General features: G+C 42.2%; 1 protein-coding gene across 2 annotated transcripts in view; it reads right to left on the reverse strand.

Moving 5' to 3' along the window:
* The window catches only part of UGGT2 (UDP-glucose glycoprotein glucosyltransferase 2), a 670,166-nt gene that overhangs the window by 519,293 nt on the left and 131,894 nt on the right, over nt 1-18,979 (reverse strand). For both annotated transcript variants that reach the window (XM_073614383.1, XM_073614382.1), the window contains exon 11: nt 17,786-17,877. In XM_073614383.1, coding sequence (XP_073470484.1) covers nt 17,786-17,877 — 92 coding nt within the window. The remainder of the gene's footprint in view (nt 1-17,785; nt 17,878-18,979) is intronic.

Below are 18,979 nucleotides of genomic sequence, written 5' to 3' on the forward strand. Positions count from 1 at the left end.
TGATCTCCCTGTCAAGATCAATGGCTCAACTATCAACCCATCTCCCCACGCCAAGGTCCTAGGTGTAATCCTGGACTCTGAACTAACCTTTCGACCCCACATTCTATCACTATCCAAAGCTTGCCGCCTCTGTCTTCGCAACATCTCCAAGATACGCCCCTTCCTAAACAATGACACCACAAAGCTTCTAATCCACTCCCTGGTCATCTCCCGCCTTGACTACTGCAACTCCCTCCTCATTGGTTTACCTCTAAATAGGCTATCCCCACTTCAGTCCATCATGAACGCTGCGGCCAGGCTCATCCACCACACAAACCGCTCAGCGTCTGCTACACCCCTCTGCCAATCCCTCCATTGGCTGCCACTCAGTCACCGAATTAAATTCAAGATACTAACTATAACCTACAAAGCCATCCACAACCTGGCCCCTAGCTACATCTCTAACTTAGTCACAAAATACCAACCTAATCGTTCTCTTCGCTCCTCCCAAGATCTCCTGCTCTCAAACTCCCTTGTCACCTCATCCCATGCTCGCCTTCAGGACTTCTCCAGAGCCTCCCCCATCCTCTGGAATGCTCTACCCCAATCCGTCCGATTTTCTCCTACTTTATCCACTTTCAGACGATCCCTGAAAACTCATCTCTTCAGAGAAGCCTATCTGGCCCCCACCTAACAACTGTACATTTATCTTCTCAATCAGCACATCACCCACAGTTATTACCTCTTGTATCTCTTGACCTTCCCTCTTAGATTGTAAGCTCTAAGGAGCAGGGCCCTCTGATTCCTACTGTATCAAATTGTATTGTATTTGTACTGTCTACCCTCAAGTTGTAAAGCGCTACGTAAACTGTTGGCGCTATATAAATACTGTATAATAATAATAATAATAATAATAATATATATATATATATATATATATATATATACATACACACATATACATATACAATATTATGTACTTCTAGGTCCTCATTCAATCCATTGGGTGACAAGGAACTGAAATGGTAAATCCAGTATACTTCTATCTTGCATAAAAGAGAACCTTTCATTATCAGGGTACCCTTTGGGAATGGCTTCAATTGCCATTACCTCCAGGCATCTAACGTTTTTCTTGTGCGCCTGGAAGACTGTGCTTGTTGTAACCCTTGTGTATGAATCTACGGTGCTCCCCTATGCACTTCCGCAAAGTACGCATAATTCGTCCCACATAAAGCAAGCCACAGGAGCACCGTAGAACATAAATGACAAACTCAGTAGAGCATGTGATAAATTGTTTTATGTGGAATATGTTACCTTTAAGATTACTTATTTCAACTGTCCATGGGGGATGAGTTGGCATGTGAGACATCCCCTTTTCCTACATTGATATTTTCCAACTCTGTTGTCGAATTAGGATCTGATGTCATATTGGGGTTTGTTTGTCATCAGTTTACTGGGGCAAGGATATTTTTCAATGTACAAGCCCTCCTAAATGTAACCCGAGGGGCCGGAGGCAGGGGCCAATCTCTGATCTAGTTTTAGGATTCCATAATGTTTAAGATTTTTGAAATAGACCTAAATTTGTCATTAAACGTGGTGGTAAATCTTATTGCATTGGAATCTGACTGACTGTTCCTATCTTTCTTAACTTTATTCTCCATATGCGGGAAATTGAAGTTATCAAATGCTTCCATAACCAATGCAAGAGGGTAACCTTTATCTTCAAATTTTTTGGACATCATGACTCCCTGTGTAACATACTCCTCCATTTTGGTACAATTTCTGCATAACCTATTGAATTGTCCACTAGGAATGTTCTGAATCCAAACTGGGTGGTGGCAGCTAGAATGATGGAGATAAGAATTACCACAGGTGGGTTTGGTATGGTTTTTACTGATGATGGCGTCTCCTTCATGTAACAGAACCAAGTCCAAAAAGACTATTTCACCAGGATCAATCACATGGGTGAAGGACAAACCCAAAGGATTCGCAGTAAAGTGGACCACAAAGGAGGAGAACACATCAAGGTCGCCATTCCAGATGAGAAGAATGTCGTCAATGTATTGACCATAGAACACGATGTGTTTGGCGGAAGAGTTGTTGACCCAGATGTGCCCCTCCTCCCAGTTGCCCAATGTGAGGTTGGCATAGCATTGGCCGAAAATTCACCCCCATGGATGTGCCTCTGATTTGCAAGAAAAATTGGTCCATAAACTAAAAATAATAATGTCCTAAACAAAACTCTGTGCTGTCAACTAGAAATATAGCCTGTTCAGAATTGATATCACCTGCTTTGACCAAGAAATATTGTAATGCAGCCAACCCTACATGATGAGGAATTGACATGTAAAGGGAGGAGACGTCCAATGATGCCCACATATAGCCCTCAACCCATGAATTCTATTTGAGAACTTCCAGTACATGACTGGAGTCTCTTATCCAAGATTGAAGCTGACTTACAATGGGTTGGAGAAAATAATTGATGTATATTGACAGGCCGCTAGTGAAACTATTGGTGCTGACAACTATAGGTCTGCCTGGGGATTAGTCAGAGACTTGTGCACTTTAGGTGATAAAAATACGGTGCCCTGCATAACGAAGGGAGTAAGAACTTCTTCTCCATATCATCCAATACACCCCCCGACCAAGCACCTTCAACTAGGCATTTTAGATCAGCCAAAAAACCTGGAAATGGATCAGAAGTCTGTTTCATATAGGTGTTGGTATCAACTAACAAATGTCACGCCTCCCGGAGGTAGTCGACCCCATTTTAACCACTTCAGTCCCGGAAGGATTTGCCTCCTTAATGATCAGGCCATTTCTTGCGATACAGCACTGCATCGCTTTAACTGACAATTGCGTGGTCACGCGACGCTGTACCCAAATAAAATTCACGTCCTTTTTTCCCCACAAATAGAGCATTCTTATGATGGTATTTGATCACCTCTGTAGTTTTTATTTTTGTGCTATAAACAAAAAATTTCGACAATTTTGAAATAAGCTATTTTTTTTTGCTATAATAAATATTCCCCCCAAAAAATATATAAAAAAAATATTCTTCCTCAGTTTAGGCCGATATTTATTCTTCATATTTTTGGTAAAAAAAAAAAAAAAAAAATCACAATAAGCGTTTATTGATTGGTTTGCGCAAAAGTTATAGCGCCTACAAAATAGGGGATAGATTTATGGCATTTTTATTATTTTTTTTTTTTTACTAGTAATGGTGGTGATCTGTGATTTTTATTGGGAATGTGACATTGCGGCGGACAGATCGGACACTTTTGACACTTTTTTGGGACCATTTATACAGCGATCAGAGCTAAAAATAGTCACTGATTACTGGATAAATGACACTAGGGGCAATTGAGGGGCTAAATGTGTATCCTAGAGAGTGATTCTAACTGTGGGGGGATGGGACTGCCTGGAGGAGACCGATCGCTGTTCATACTTAGTATGAACAGGAGATCTGTCTGTTCTCTCCTGACAGAACGGAGATCTGTCTGTTTACATTGACAGATCTCTGTACTGTCTCTCTCAGGAGCGTTCGCGGGTGCCCAGCGGACATCGCGGCCGCCAGGCACTCGCAACGGCTCCGTCGTCGCACACGTGCCCCCTAGTGGTCTTAAAGCGGCAGACGTACAGCTATGGCGATTTGTCCAGGGGGGCCAAGCTGCTGCAGTATAACTGCGGCGGCTGGTCCTCTAGTGGTTATTATATATTACGTGTATAGAGTTTAAATTAATATAACATTGACACAGGATTTTAGGTCTGCATGTGTGTAGATGCATAGATTATATAGATATACACAGGCAGCGTTTCATTATTTTTGCAGTTTTTATTTTTAGAATGTCTATGGGACTTGTAATACAAGAGTTAATAGTCCATAATTGTTCTCAATGGGTTAAGGGCACTGACTGATAAATTAGTCCAGACCTCCAATTCACTCTTTGCCTAGCCCTGCCCCTACAATGGGGTTATATTGCCTCTGCTAGCCGTTTTACAGTGACTTGACAAAGCATGCAAGCGTGTGAAACCGGTAGTCATGGCAACAGAGACGCCCTTGCTCCACGTTGGTCATGGCTGGTTCCTTCTTCTCCAGTTCCGGCTTGTCTTTGGCGACGCCCCCTTCCTTTGACTCTCACCGCTGAGTTTTTTCCCCTAGACACAGTCGACTGCCTGGCTCTATTATATTGCCAGTGTCAGTAACACCATCTTCCCTTGCTGGCGGGTCTGGCTCTACATACCACACACTGCAGCTGGCATGTCCTTGTGGCTTTCCATGATCGGAGTCCCTTGGTTGGTTGTCCCGGTTGGTCCTAGTGATCCATCAGTGCCTGAACCAGCCTTACAGCCTTGTGGTAACGTTGTCATTTGTACTGTTTTAATCTTTGGAATAAATCGCCAGCAACATTTTTGAGCATACGTGGTTCATAGCAGCCGTTACTCATAAATTCCAGCTTAGTTCCTGAGCGCTGTCGACCCTTTTTGTCTTCAAACTCTCAATGGTGGCACTCTCTCTCCCTCCCATTTCTCCTTTATTTTACATGGTGATTGGTGAGAAGTACCTCAGACCCCATTTGAAGGAGGGACTGCAGACGTGTGACTGTATGGACAAATTGGACATTTGTTGATGGCCTTTATATTGGCGTTTACAATTTAGGCCCATTTCCTCTGAAAAGTTATACCAGAGTTACTCCGGTTTGCGTAGGGTAGTCCGAGTGCATTCTTATTGTTGGGGGTGTATTTGGTCTATTTATCATACTGCCCTATGCATGTTGTATGAAAAAAGTGCAAAAAAACCACAAAAAAAAAACCACACGTTTCAAAAAGCTAGGTGTAATTTTTATTTCTTGCGCTATAAACAAAAAAAAGAGTGACCATTTTGGAAAAAAAAGCTATATTTTTTGCTATAATAAATATCCCCCCCAAAAATATATATTATATATATATATATTATATATATATATATATATATATATATATATATATATATATATATATATATATATATATATATAAAGGAATTTCTTATTAGGCCGATATGTATTCTACATATTTTTGGTAAAAAAAAAAATAAAAAAAATCACAATAAGCGTATATTGATTGATTTGCGCAAAAGTTATCGCGTCTACAAAATAGGGGATAGATTTATGGCATTTTTATTATTAATTTTTTTTTTTTTATTAGCAATGGTGGCGATCTGTGATTTTTATCATGACTGCGACATTGCGGCGGACAGATCGAAAACTTGACACTATTTTGGGACCACTGGCATTTATACAGCGATCAGTGCTATAAAAATGCACTGATTATTGTGTAAATGTCACTGGCAGGGAGGAGGTTAAACACTAGGGGGTGATCAAGGGGTTAAGTTTGTTCCCTGGGCATGTTCTAACTGTAGGGGGGATGGGCTCCCTAGAACATGACAGAGATCACTGCTCCCGATCAGTGGGAGCAGTAGATCCCGGTCATGTTGCTAGGCAGAACAGGGAAATCCCCATTCACCGATCCACCGATCCACCGATCCACCGATGACGCAGCAACGTACGTTGTTTTGCGCACCCGTGACACTTTGCCACCGTATATCGGCATGAGCCAGTCGGCAAGTGTTTAACAGCATTTTTTTACACCCGCCTAAAACTTTTGCACAGTAATATATACAGTGCATTCATAAAGTAATCAGACCCCCTTAAATTTTTCAATTTTGTTATGCTGCCGTCTGATACTACAGTTGTTTAAAATTTTTTTTTTTTTCTCATTAATCTACATTCTGTACCCCATAATGATAAAGTAAAAATAGAATTTTAAAAATGTTTGAATTTATTAAAAACAAAAAACTGAAATATCACATGTACTTAAAGAGTAACTCCACTTTTGTTGAGATAAAAAGCATTCCCCTCTGGGTGATCCATAAACATTGCAAGGGTTTTAACAAATTTTGTTGCAGATTCCGACCTTTAGTTATTCTGAAGGAATAGCCGTTTCTTTGTCTGTGAATAGTGAATCTTTATGGGAGTGGTTTTATAACTACCAGTCAGCTGCTGCATCTGTAAGGGCACTAATAAGGCAAGCTGCAGGGTCTGCAACCCTTTAGACATGATTTTCCTTTGAGCATATCTCACCAAAAATGTCATTTTTGTTGCAGGGATGCTCAAAATCTGATGTGGCCATAAAATGCCAAGATGGCACAAAACCCCCCCAAATGACCCCATTTTGGAAAGTAGACACCCCAAGCTATTTGCTGAGAGGCATGTTGAGTCCATGGAATATTTTATTTTTTGACACAAGTTGCGGGAAAGTGACATTTATTTTTTTTTTTTTGCACAAAGTTGTCACTAAATGATATATTGCTCACACAGGCCATGGGCATATGTGGAATTGCACCCCAAAATACATTCTGCTGATTCTCCTGAGTACGGGGATACCACATGTGTGGGACTTTTTGGGAGCCTAGCCGCGTACGGGGCCCCGAAAACCAAGCACCGCCTTCAGGATTTCTAAGGGCATAAATTTTTGATTTCACTCCTCACTACCTATCACAGTTTTGAAGGCCATAAAATGCCCAGATGGCACAAAACCCCCCCAAATGACCCCATTTTGGAAAGAAGACACCCCAAGCTATTTGCTGAGAGGCATGATGAGTCCATGGAATATTTTATATTTTGACACAAGTTGCGGGAAAGTGACAATTTTTTTATTTTTTTTGCACAAAGTTGTCACTAAATGATATATTGCTCAAACATGCCATGGGCATATGTGGAATTACACCCCAAAATATATTCTGCTGCTTCTCCTGAGTACGGGGATACCACATGAGTGGCACTTTTTGGGAGCCTAGCTTCATACGGGGCCCTGAAATCCAATCACCGCCTTCAGGATTTCTAAGAGCGTTAATTTTTGATTTCACTCCTCACTACCCATCACAGTTTTGAAGGCCATAAAATGCCAAGATAGCACAAAACCGCCCCAAAATGACCCCATTTTGGAAAGTAGACACCCCAAGCTATTTGCTGAGAGGCATGGTGAGTATTTTGCAGCTCTCATTTGTTTTTGAAAATGAAGAAAGACAAGAAAAACGTATTTTCTTTTTCTTTTTTCAATTTTCAAAAGTTTGTGACAAAAAGTGAGGTCAGCTTTGAGTGTCTATTTTCCAAAATGGGGTCATTTGGGGGGGGTTGTGCCATCTGGGCATTCCATGGCCTCCGAAACTGTGATAGGCAGTGAAGAATGAAATCAAAAATTTACGCCCTTAGAAAGCCTGAAGGCGGTGCTTGGTTTTCGGGGTCCCGTACACGGCTAGGCTCCCAAAAAGTCTCACACATATGGTATCCCCGTACTCAGGAGAAGCAACAGAATGTATTTTGGGGTGTAATTTCACATATTCCCATGGCATGTTTGAGCAATATATCATTTAGTGACAACTTTGTGCAAAAAAAAAAAAAAAAAGTGTCTTTTTCCCGCAACTTGTGTCACAATATAAAATATTCCATGGACTCGACATGCCTCTCAGCAAATAGCTTGGGGTGTCTACTTTCCAAAATGGGGTCATTTGGGGGGGTTTTGAACTATCCTGGCATTTTATGCACAACATTTAGAAGCTTATGTCACACATCACCCACTCTTCTAACCACTTGAAGACAAAGCCCTTTCTGACACTTTTTGCTTACATGAAAAAATTATTTTTTTTTGCAAGAAAATTACTTTGAACCCCCAAACATTATATATTTTTTTAAAGCAAATGCCCTACAGATTAAAATGGTGGGTGTTTCATTTTTTTTTTCACACAGTATTTGCGCAGTGATTTTTCAAACGCATTTTTTGGGGAAAAAACACTTTTTAAAATTTTAATGCACTAAAACACACTATATTGCCCAAATGTTTGATGAAATAAAAAAGATGATCTTAGGCCGAGTACATGGATACCAAACATGACATGCTTTAAAATTGCGCACAAACGTGCAGTGGCGACAAACTAAATACATTTTTTAAAGCCTTTAAAAGCCTTTACAGGTTACCACTTTAGATTTACAGAGGAGGTCTACTGCTAAAATTACTGCCCTCGATCTGACGTTCGCGGTGATACCTCACATGCATGGTGCAATTGCTGTTTACATTTGACGCCAGACCGACGCTTGCGTTCGCCTTTGCGCGAGAGCAGGGGGGGGACAGGGGTGCTTTTTTTTTTTTTTTTATTAATTTTTTATCTTATTTTTAAACTGTTCCTTTCATTTTTATTTTTTTTTAATCATTTTTATTGTTATCTCAGGGAATGTAAATATCCCCTATGATAGCAATAGGTAGTGACAGGTACTCTTTTTTGAAAAAATTGGGGTCTATTAGACCCTAGATCTCTCCTCTGCCCTGAAAGCATCTGAACACACCAAGATCGGTGTGATAAAATGCTTTCCCAATGGCGCTGTTTACATCCGGCGAAATCTAAGTCATGAAATGCTCGTAGCTTCCGGTTTCTTAGGCCATAGAGAGGTTTGGAGCCATTCTGGTCTCTGATCAGCTCTATGGTCAGCTGGCCGAATCACCGGCTGCATTCTCAGGTTCCCTGTTGGGACAGGAGAGCCAGAGAAAAACATGGAAGATGGTGGGGGGGGGGGGCATTCCTTCCCACTGCTTGTAAAAGCAGTCTAGAGGCTAATTAGCCGCTAGGATTGCTTTTACATGAAAGCCGACCGCTGGCTGAAAAGAATGATACCAAGATGATACCTAAACCTGCAGGCATCATTCTGGTATAACCACTCAAAGTCCAGCAACATACCAGTACGTTGCTGGTCCTTGTTGGGCATATATTGTAAACTTTTTTTTCATGCAGCCTGTGGGCTGAACGAAAAAAAGATATTGATCGGTGGATATGCCCACCATTAGAATACCTCCCTTCATCCACCCACTTCTAATGATGGGCATACATGCACCATTTATATATGCCGAAGCATGGGGGCATCCTCCCGCAAAAGGCAGGAGCAAATTGCTCCTCCACCCACTTCTGCCCCCACGCTTCGGCATATATGCTGAAGTATGTAACTGTGGTGGTGAAATCACCTCCGACAGCGCTGGAGTCACGGCTTTATGTATCGTGGGAGCAAATGCTGTTGCTGTCAAGATAAATAAATCCGCGCTGCAACTGAATGGCGTACCTGCTAAGCAAATGATGGTTAACAAAAAACAAAGTAACATTACAGTATAACAGTAATACTTACCATACCTGCAAAGCAAATACAAAAAAAAAAATAGTAAAAAATAAAACATTTAACGCAACCTGTGCCTACCTAAAATATATATATGCCGAAGCATGGGGGCATCCTCCCGCAAAAGGCAGGAGCAAATCGTCCAAACCTCCACCCACTTCTGCCCCCACGCTTCGGCATATATGCTGAAGTATGTAACTGTGGTGGTGAAATCACCTCCGACAGCGCTGGAGTCACGGCTTTATGTATCGTGGGAGCAAACGCTGTTGCTGTCAAGATAGAAAATTCCGCGCTGCAACTGAATGGCGTACCTGCTAAGCAAATGAAGGACGTCATATGACGTCCTTGGCTTTGAGCGCTTATATCTGAATGATGCCTGTAGTTACAGATATCATTCAGATATTGCCGGATTCAGCCGGCGAATCTCTACACCATAGGAATGATCATAGCGGCTGTTCCGCCGCTTGATCGTTCCTATGGGAAGCGAGAGGGGACGTCCCCGGACGTCCCGGATGTAGATCATAGAGATTTCACGCCCGGCCTCTCCATTCAAAAAAACTGCGCCGCTTGGAAGCGGCGATCGTTTTATTTTTTTTTTTATTTCAGGCTTCCCAGCCTAGTGGTGAGATATGGGGTCTTATTGACCCCATATCTCACTATTAAGAGGACCTGTCATGTCATATTGCTATTACAAGGGATGTTTACATTCCTTGTAATAGGAATAAAAGTGATCAATTTTTTTTTTTTTTCAAAAAAGTGTCAAAATAAAAAAAAAATATATATAATTAACAATAAAAAAAAATAAAAAAATTTTAAAGCGCCGCTGTCCCCGTGTGCTCGCACGCAGAAGCGAACGCATACGTAAGTCCCGCCCACATATGAAAACGGTGTTCAAACCATACATGTGAGGTATCGCCGCGAACGTTGGAGCGAGAGCAATAATTTTGGCCCTAGACCTCCTCTGTAACTCAAAACATGTAACCAGTAAAAAATTTTAAAGCGTCGCCTATGGGGATTTTTAAATACCGAACATTGGCGCCATTCCACAAGCGTGTGCAATTTTGAAGCGTGACATGTTAGGTATCTATTTACTCGGCGTAACTTCATCTTTCACAAAATGCAAAAACATTGGGCTAACTTTACTGTTTTTTTTTTTTTTTAAACACAAAACAGTTTTTTTCCCAAAAAAAACGCGTTCGAAAAATTGCTGCGCAAATACTGTGTGAGATAAAAAGTTGCAACAACCGCCATTGCATTCTCTAGGGTCTTTGCTAAAAAAACATATATAATGTTTGGGGGTTCTATGTAATTTTCTAGCAAAAAAATGATAATTTTTACATGTAGGAGCAAAGTGTCAGAATTGGCCCGGTATTGAAGCGGTTAACAAAAAACAAAGTAACATTACAGTATAACAGTAATACTTACCATACCTGCAAAGCAAATACAAAAAAAAAACATAGTAAAAAATAAAACATTTAACGCAACCTGTGCCTACCTAAAATATATATATGCCGAAGCATGGGGGCATCCTCCCGCAAAAGGCAGGAGCAAATCGCTCCTCCACCCACTTCTGCCCCCACGCTTCGGCATATATGCTGAAGTATGTAACTGTGGTGGTGAAATCACCTCCGACAGCGCTGGAGTCACGGCTTTATGTATCGTGGGAGCAAACGCTGTTGCTGTCAAGATGAATAAATCTGCGCTGCAGCTGAATGGCGTACCTGAAAACAAAAAAATGTTTAAAACACAGTAAACTATAAAAAAATTACATACCTGAAAAGCAAACATGATAAAACATAACAATAAAACATTGCAGAATAGAATACAGTAAAAAAGAGCAGAACAATAGAGAGAAAATATATAGAGAGAGAACAATAAAACGACAACTATTTTTGTTTTTTTTATTTTATATTTTTTTTGTGTATTTTTTTTTATTTTTTTTTTATTTTTTTTTTTATAACTGTAACTTTTAAAACTAACGGTTCCAGGTTTGGCATGGCATCTTGGGAGACCCTGTGAAAGTGTGTCCTAGTCTGTGCAGTGCTGTACCCTACGCTAAAACTCAACTAGTGTATGGTAGCGTTCAAAACATTCACCAATGCAAAGACCAGGATTGCCAGGACAGGAGGGACAATAATACCGGGTGTCACGCCTAAATCCGCGCTTTCTGCAGACACGACATTTTCTTTGGGGGGCTCGTTGGGTAGGAGTACTCTGGAGGACATAAGGAAAATGCCTCTCATGCAGCCGGCCTACTGCATTTGGATTGGGAAGGTGAGGTGGAGCACCGTCTGGAAACAGAAGGGCTCTGACGATCTCTTCCTGGAATTTAAGGAAGGATCCAGTCCGTCCTGAAGCTCTGTATAGCACATGAGCGTTCAGCAAAGCCAATTGAAATAAATAAACAGACACTTTTTTGTACCAGCGTCTGGCCTTACGGGCAACTAGGTACGGCGCCAACAACTGGTCGTTGAGGTCCCCCCTCCCATATTAAGGTTATATTCGTGGACACAGAGGGGTTTCTCCACAACACCAGTCGCCGTAGTAATTTGGGTCGTCGTGTCTGCATGAAGGGAGGTGAGAACGAAAACATTCTTCTTATCCCTCCACTTCATAGCAAGCAAATTATTATACTTCAAGCAGGCTCTCTCCCCCAGCCTAAGACGGGACTCTACAAGCCGCTGGGGAAAGCCCCGGCGATTAGGTCGCATGGTGCCACATGCTCCAATTTGATGATCAAAAAGGTGACTAAAAAGTGGCACGCTCGTATAATAATTGTCCACGTACAAGTGGTACCCCTTTCCGAATAAGGGTGACACCAAGTCCCACACTATCTTGCCAGCGCTTCCTATGTAGTCAGGGCAGTTTGGCTCTATGTGACTATCTTTGCCCTCGTAAACCATAAAACTACATGTATAGCCTGTGGCCCTGTCACAGAGCTTATACATCTTGACCTCGTATCTGGCACGCTTGCTGGGAAGGTACTGTTTGAAGGACAAGCGGCCAGAAAACTTAATCAGGGACTCATCAATGCAGACAACTTGATGGGGAGTAAACAAGTCTGCAAAACGTTGGTTGAAGTGGTTTACGAGGGGCCGAATTTTGTAGAGCCAATCGTATGCAGGGTCTCCACGAGGACGACTGAGTTCATCATAAACCGCAAAATCTGCTCGTATTAAAAGCGTAAAGAGTCTGTCTCTAATGATATATGTGGAGTTTTTGATTAGCTGTTTTTGGAGTGCCCTCTTATTTCAGGGAAAACGGTTTCTTAACTATATATAAAACAAACATTTTATATATGCATTTATTTTTATCGCATAGGTTTTGACCCATTTCTTTATTTTTATTTTTATTTTTAGTGTATCTCTCAATATATTATTTATTGTAATTTTATAATTATATTCTTTTTCACACTTGAGGTCGAAATTTTGAATTGTAGTGCACGCGTTTCTTTCACAGAAACATGCGCACGTAATAGATACCACTTATTTATACATACAGCCCTGTAACTATGAGGGGACTGCACGCACTTTTTATATTTTTTTCTTATTTTTCTCTTTTTTTTCCTTGTTTTGGTTTAACCCACCAATCTGTTCCAGCAGTAACTCTGCAATTTTTTGGCCACATATGTTTGATTTTGACAGTCTTGATAAAGATGTTTTATATATCATTTTTTGTGCCTTAAACATCCATCACTTAGGTAACGTTTTGTCCCTGCCCACACTGAGATGTTGTTGATGTGTCTATATAAGCGGCGGGTCGGGACGCTGCCCACATCCCGTGACCACGTCCTGTTGTGACGAAACGGCGTAGGGAGGAGGAGCTACGTCCCGACGACACCGCGATTCACACACCCGGAAGACACGGGTTACTTTGGAGCCGGCCGGCTTTTTCTCACATGTTTTAAACTACTATGTTTCTGTAAGTGCAACCTTTAATTTTATATTTAATAAAACGCTGGTTTTATGCTATGTGGAGCACTTTGTTTTTTGCATGGTGACATTTCCTTATTTGCGGAGGCTGGTGGGAGAGAGTCCCTGGATCTGGACGCTGAGTGCCTGCTTTAAAGATCCCTGGCTGGGGTTGCAGCCATCCGCTCCCTGGGTCTCCTGTAATTAAGAGACCATTTCTATCTGGTAAGAGGCAGCAATTTTTTCCAAGAGGTGGAGGTCTGTCTACGCACTCTAATTTTTACCACAGCAAGATTTTGTTACATTATTTCACAGAGCACTTGGAGACAAGTCATTTTCTATGCATATTAATTTAACACGGATGGACTTATATTATTACTGTTTTTGTTGAGCTACGGACTTTTTTTTTTTTTTTTGGGTTTATTGTATTTTTCTTTATTCATTTTTATTATTTTTCCTCATTTATCACGGTTTAGTTTTTTAGCCACAGACTTGTCACAATATTATTCCTACAGTTATTTGAGATATTCACCTGTCATTGATTGGGTCATGCAATATTGATCTTTTCACACGGACATAGTCAATGTTTTCTGTGTCCCACTTAACTAACAGTATTTAGTTTGGTTTATTTTTAAAGTGTGTATTTACATTGCTCAGCACTCCTATAAAACTCATCTATTTAGTGATTACTATTCACCCTCATATTCTTATGAGGTTTTTTAGACATTTGCCTGTTGTCACCTTCAGTTTTTAGCACGACTTTTTGATTTATATATGATTTATGGTTTACTACTTTTTAGTCGCAGCTTATATCTATTAGTGTAAGCGCAATTTTTGTTTTTACCTGCTCGTATTGTGCCCTGGCCATTGAAGCAGAGAACACGGGCATATGGTGAATTGGGTCAGTGGACCAATATGACCGCAACTCACTCTTTTTGGTTATGCCCATGTTGAGGGAAAGGCCCAGAAAGATCTTAAATTCGGAGACCGTAATTGGTCTCCAATCTCTGGCAAGGGAGGACTGGGGATTAGCGGCGATGTGTTGACCAGCGTATAAATTGCTTTGGTCCACAATAGATCTATAGAGATCTTCGGTGAAAAACAGTGAATAAAAATCCAGTGGCATAAAGTCAACTGTTTCCACCTGAATTCCGGGTTGGCCAGTGAAAGGGGGAAGTACGGGTGCTGCAGAAGTGGTGGGTACCCAATTCGGATTGGCGAATGCAGCAGGAAGGGCACTATGGGCACGACGGGCCTGTGTTCGTCTTCTTGGTGGCAGCGGGACACTACTAGTGCTTGCCACCTCACCAGCTTGAACTGCACTTATGGGACTCGCCACGTCACCACGTGATACTGCAGTGCTGGATGTACGACCAGGGTGTACTAGGCCGCTGGTGCTTGCCAGTTCACCAGAAGGAGTAGCGGCACTAGTACTTCTCTGCTCCATACGAGAGCCCTGCGGTTCTTGCACTTCAAGGACAGAAGAAGTTCGGGGTCTGGTACGCCTGACCCTAGCAGGGACCACAACTCCGTCGTCAGAGCTATCTGTCATGGAGCCGCTGTCCTCTACAGGATCGTATTCTGAGCTTGAACTTGACAGATGAGTGACTTCCTCTTCACTATCTGTCATGCTCAGAAACGTGTAGGCCTCTTCACTAGTGTACCTTCGATTTGCCATTTTGGGCTCTAAATTTAGGGGTACACTAGTGAGACTCACAGGCAAAAAAGCTCCTGACTGTCAGCGACTGATTCAAAGCGCTACCAAAAAACTGTTAGCGATCGCAGGGATCAGGCCTGACTCTGCGAACGCTGCAGTTATGTGTGCTTAGTGTTTTGTGACAGTTATCGATCGATACTGCACTTGGGTGGGCTGGGCTGGTCCGAGGGGCAAACCGCAGGTGCTAGCAGGTATCTGGGCTGATCCCGCTAACACTGTTTTTTTGGGGGACCCTAAACTGCTGGGGAGTATAGATCGGATCAGATATCGATCCGTTCAGATACAATAGCACTAAGGGAGGTGTATGCTGCGTGCGTGGGTGTTAGCGGTACTGGCGCTAACCTGACACTGCCTGGGGCGACGCAGACCTTATCTGATCCTAAAAACTTAACTTCTATCACCGCCGGGCAATTAGGGGGTTAAACCTTTATAAGGTAATAAACAGTGGGTGCCCTAAAACTGTAATAAACTACAAAAAACCAACCAACTAACCAGCGTCACCCGTAACAATTATATGGTGATCACTGGTGAAAGGGTTAACTAGGGGGCAATCAAGGGGTTAAAACCTTTAGTAGGTAGTATATGGGGGTCCCTGTCGCTATAAAACACTGACAGCAAACCTATATACTTACCTCCCTAACTAGCGTCACCTGTGTCACTAATACAGCGATCAGAAAAACGATCGCTTAGTGACACTGGCGACAGGGGGTGATCACGGGGTTAAAACTTTATTAGGGGGGTTAGGGGGGTACCCTGGACCTAAAGGGGGGTACCCTAGACCTAAAGGGGGCTAACCTAACTGCCCTAACACTTGTAACTGACACAAACTGACACCAATGCAATAAATCAGAAAAAAAACCTGCTATTGGTGTCAGAGTGACAGGGGGTACAGGGGGGTGATCAGGGGGTGACTGGGGGGTGACAGGGGGGTGACAAGTGTGCCTGCGTGTTCTACTGTTAGTGTAGTGTTGGTGCACTTACTTGGATGTCTTCTCTCCTCTGCGCCGGGACGAAAAGACCGGCTCGAGGAGAGATGACATCACTTCCTCCGTTTCTGTTTACATTCACAGAAGCCGAGGAAGCCTGTCATTGGCCAGGAGCGATCGCGAGGGGGGAGCCACGAACGAGTGGCCTCCCCCTCACCTTTGATCGACCCTGACCTGGATCCGACCGCCGCTGGCACCGGGGGGGTCCGATCGGACCCCCCACCCGCGGGCAGGCAAGGACGTACCTGTAAGCCCTTTTACCTACCCGTGCCGCTCTGTCAACGTACATCGTCGTGCGGCGGTCGGCAACTGGTTAAAGCACCTTTGGCAGCAATTACAGCCTCAAGTTGTTTTGGGTATGACACAACAAGCTTTGCACACCTGGATTGGGGGGTTTTCTGCCATTCTTATTTGCAAATCTTCTCCAACTCAGTCAGGTTGGATGGGGACCATCGGTGGACAGCCATTTTCAGGTCTCTCTAGAGATGTTCAATAGGGTTCAAGTCAGGGCTCAGGCTGGGCCGCTCCAAGACATTCACAGAGTTGTCCTAAGCCACTCTTGTGTTGCCTTGGCTATGTGCTTAGGAGAATTGTCATGTTGGAAGGTGAACCTTCGTTCCAGTTTGAGGTCCTGAGCACCGCGGAAAAGTTTTTTAGTTGATGATCTCTCTATTCTTTGCTCCATTCAGTTTTCCCTCAACCCTGACCAGTCCACCCAGTCCCCGCTGTTGAAAAATACCCCCACAGCATGATGCTGCCACCACCATACTTCACTGTTGGGATGTATTGGGCAGGTGATGAGCAGTGCCTGGTTTCCTCTAAACAAAACGTTTAGCATAGAGGCCAAACAGTTCAATCTTGGTTTCATCAGACCAGAAAATCCTGTTCCTCACAGTCAGAATCCTTTAGGTGCTTTTTTGCAAACTGAGTGGGTTTACATGCATTCTGCACTAAGGAGAGGCTAGCTGTCTAGCTACCTTGCTTTAGAGCCTAGATCGTGGAGGACTGCAGCGATGGTGGTCCTTCTGGAACTTTGTCTCATCTCTACACAGGATCTCTGGAGCCCAGAGTGGTCACCTCTCTTACTAAGGTCCCTCTCCCCCGATTGCTCCGTTTGGCTGGGCAACCAGTTCTTGGAGGTGTCCTGGTTGTGTCAAACGTCTTTCATTTGAGAATTACGGAGGCCACTGTGCTCTTGGGAACCTTCAGTGCAGCAGAATTGTTTCTTGTAGCCTTCCCGAGATTTGTGTCTTGCTATAATCCTGTCTCTGAGCTCTGCAGGCAGTTCCTTTGACCTCATGGCTTTTGCACTGATACAGTATGCAATGCCAGCTGTGAGTCCTTTTTTTTTTTTTTTTTTTTTTTTTTAATAGAGAGGTGTGTGCCTTTCCAAGACATGTCCAATCAATTTAATTCCCCACAGGTAGACTCTGATCAAGGCGTAAAAACATCTCAGCAATAATCAAGAGAAATGGGAGGCACCTAAACTAAATTTCAAGTGTTGTTGCAAAGGGTCTTAATACTTATGCCAATGTGATATTTCAGTTTTTCTAGTTTAATAAATTCACAGATATTTCTAAAATTCTGTTCTCATTTCCCACTTATCGTGATGACGTTACAAACGCCACACCGATGAGTTTCGTCACCAGTCACTTGACTTCCTCACAGAGGTTGATATTGTGGTAATATTGAAGTATATTGAGATTACATACAATAGAGGGTTCCTCATTATTTCTTACTTCATCTTCCGTAATCCATTATAAAGAGTAGCACGTGATTGCCTATATACTAGCCAAATAGTGTTTTACATTACTTTTTTTATAAATCTAAGTGCTGTGCATATTTATAACAAGAGCTCATAACTGATCTACATAAAATCACAGTCCATTCACAATCAGTATTTTTTAGTTTGCACACTGGGACATGTGCTGTGCAGCAAAACTGGAACTAAACTCTTGTCTAAAACCAATTAAAAGAAAACCAAAGAATATTTACCTGAATGAATTATGAACATCTAGGTCAATCTGAAGGCCATTTATATAGAGACTCGCATCCCCAGGCTGGATCCCATATGTGTCAGCTAGATGCTGTCAGAAGAAAAACAAAACCTTAAAAAACACAGCAATGGGAATATGCTAAGAATGGGACAGCTGTGCATGGCAACCAGCTTCTACCTTTCATTTTCAATGCTTAAAGTGGAACTAAACTCTTGAAAATACTGGTCTCCACCTTCCTCTGAATGTAGCAGTTATATCTTTCGCTGTCATCTTTTTCCAGGCTAGTTCTTGCTGGCAGTGGGAGCTGGGGTACCATCACCCACACATTAGCACAAGAGTCAGTCCTTCTGCAACAGCCAGAGGTTGTTAGGAATGCACGCTCAGCTGTGCATGCGCAACTCAGTGTACATTCAACAGAAGACAGAGCAGGCAGGTAAGTGTGTGTTACTGGGGAAGAAACATAGCACGTCTCTTCTGCAATAAAGAGCTGCCTGCTCGCAGTCTTTCACAAATTAGGTTTAGTTTTGCTTTACTTGAAGCTGAAGTTGTAAGCCGATTGGTTACTATGCACAGCTTTTTTCTGTGCAGATTCTGTGAGCTCCAGTTCCCGCCAGTGTATCAATATAACTTAGTACATAGCACTAAAAACACACATAAAAGGGTGACACAAAAGCAAGACAAGCCAATATAGCCACAAAGTTACAACACCCATAAGACTAATGCTTACAACAGGATGCCATCAATACAAAAGTGGAAAACCACAACTACATCAAGCTCTTTAAAATAAATAAAAAATAACCTTTTAGCACATTCAGTAATAAAGGCTATTTTACACACAGAGACAGATTGTCATTAATAATTAAAAAAATAAAACCCCAAAAGAGAATGCACAAATAAAAAAAAAAAAAAAAAGTAATAATGCAAAACAAAACACAATGAGACCCAGAGAAAAAGCTTTCGTTAACTTTCATTTGCAAACAGTCTAATGTGACATACAATATAATGAAAATTTAACATACTATTTTTTTCAGATGACCGTTCTTGCAATGCCCTGATTTCATAGGCTACCTAGGAGCTGGGATGCTATTTTGACTAAACCCAATCATCATAATATTTTCTGCTTTTAACACCTTTGTCATCGCTCTCCCTTCATTACGCTTTGGTGCTCGACTTTCATTATCTCAAATGGGAA

The sequence above is a fragment of the Aquarana catesbeiana genome, linkage group LG02 (assembly GCF_042186555.1).
Source record: "Aquarana catesbeiana isolate 2022-GZ linkage group LG02, ASM4218655v1, whole genome shotgun sequence".
Taxonomy (NCBI): Eukaryota; Metazoa; Chordata; class Amphibia; order Anura; family Ranidae; genus Aquarana; species Aquarana catesbeiana.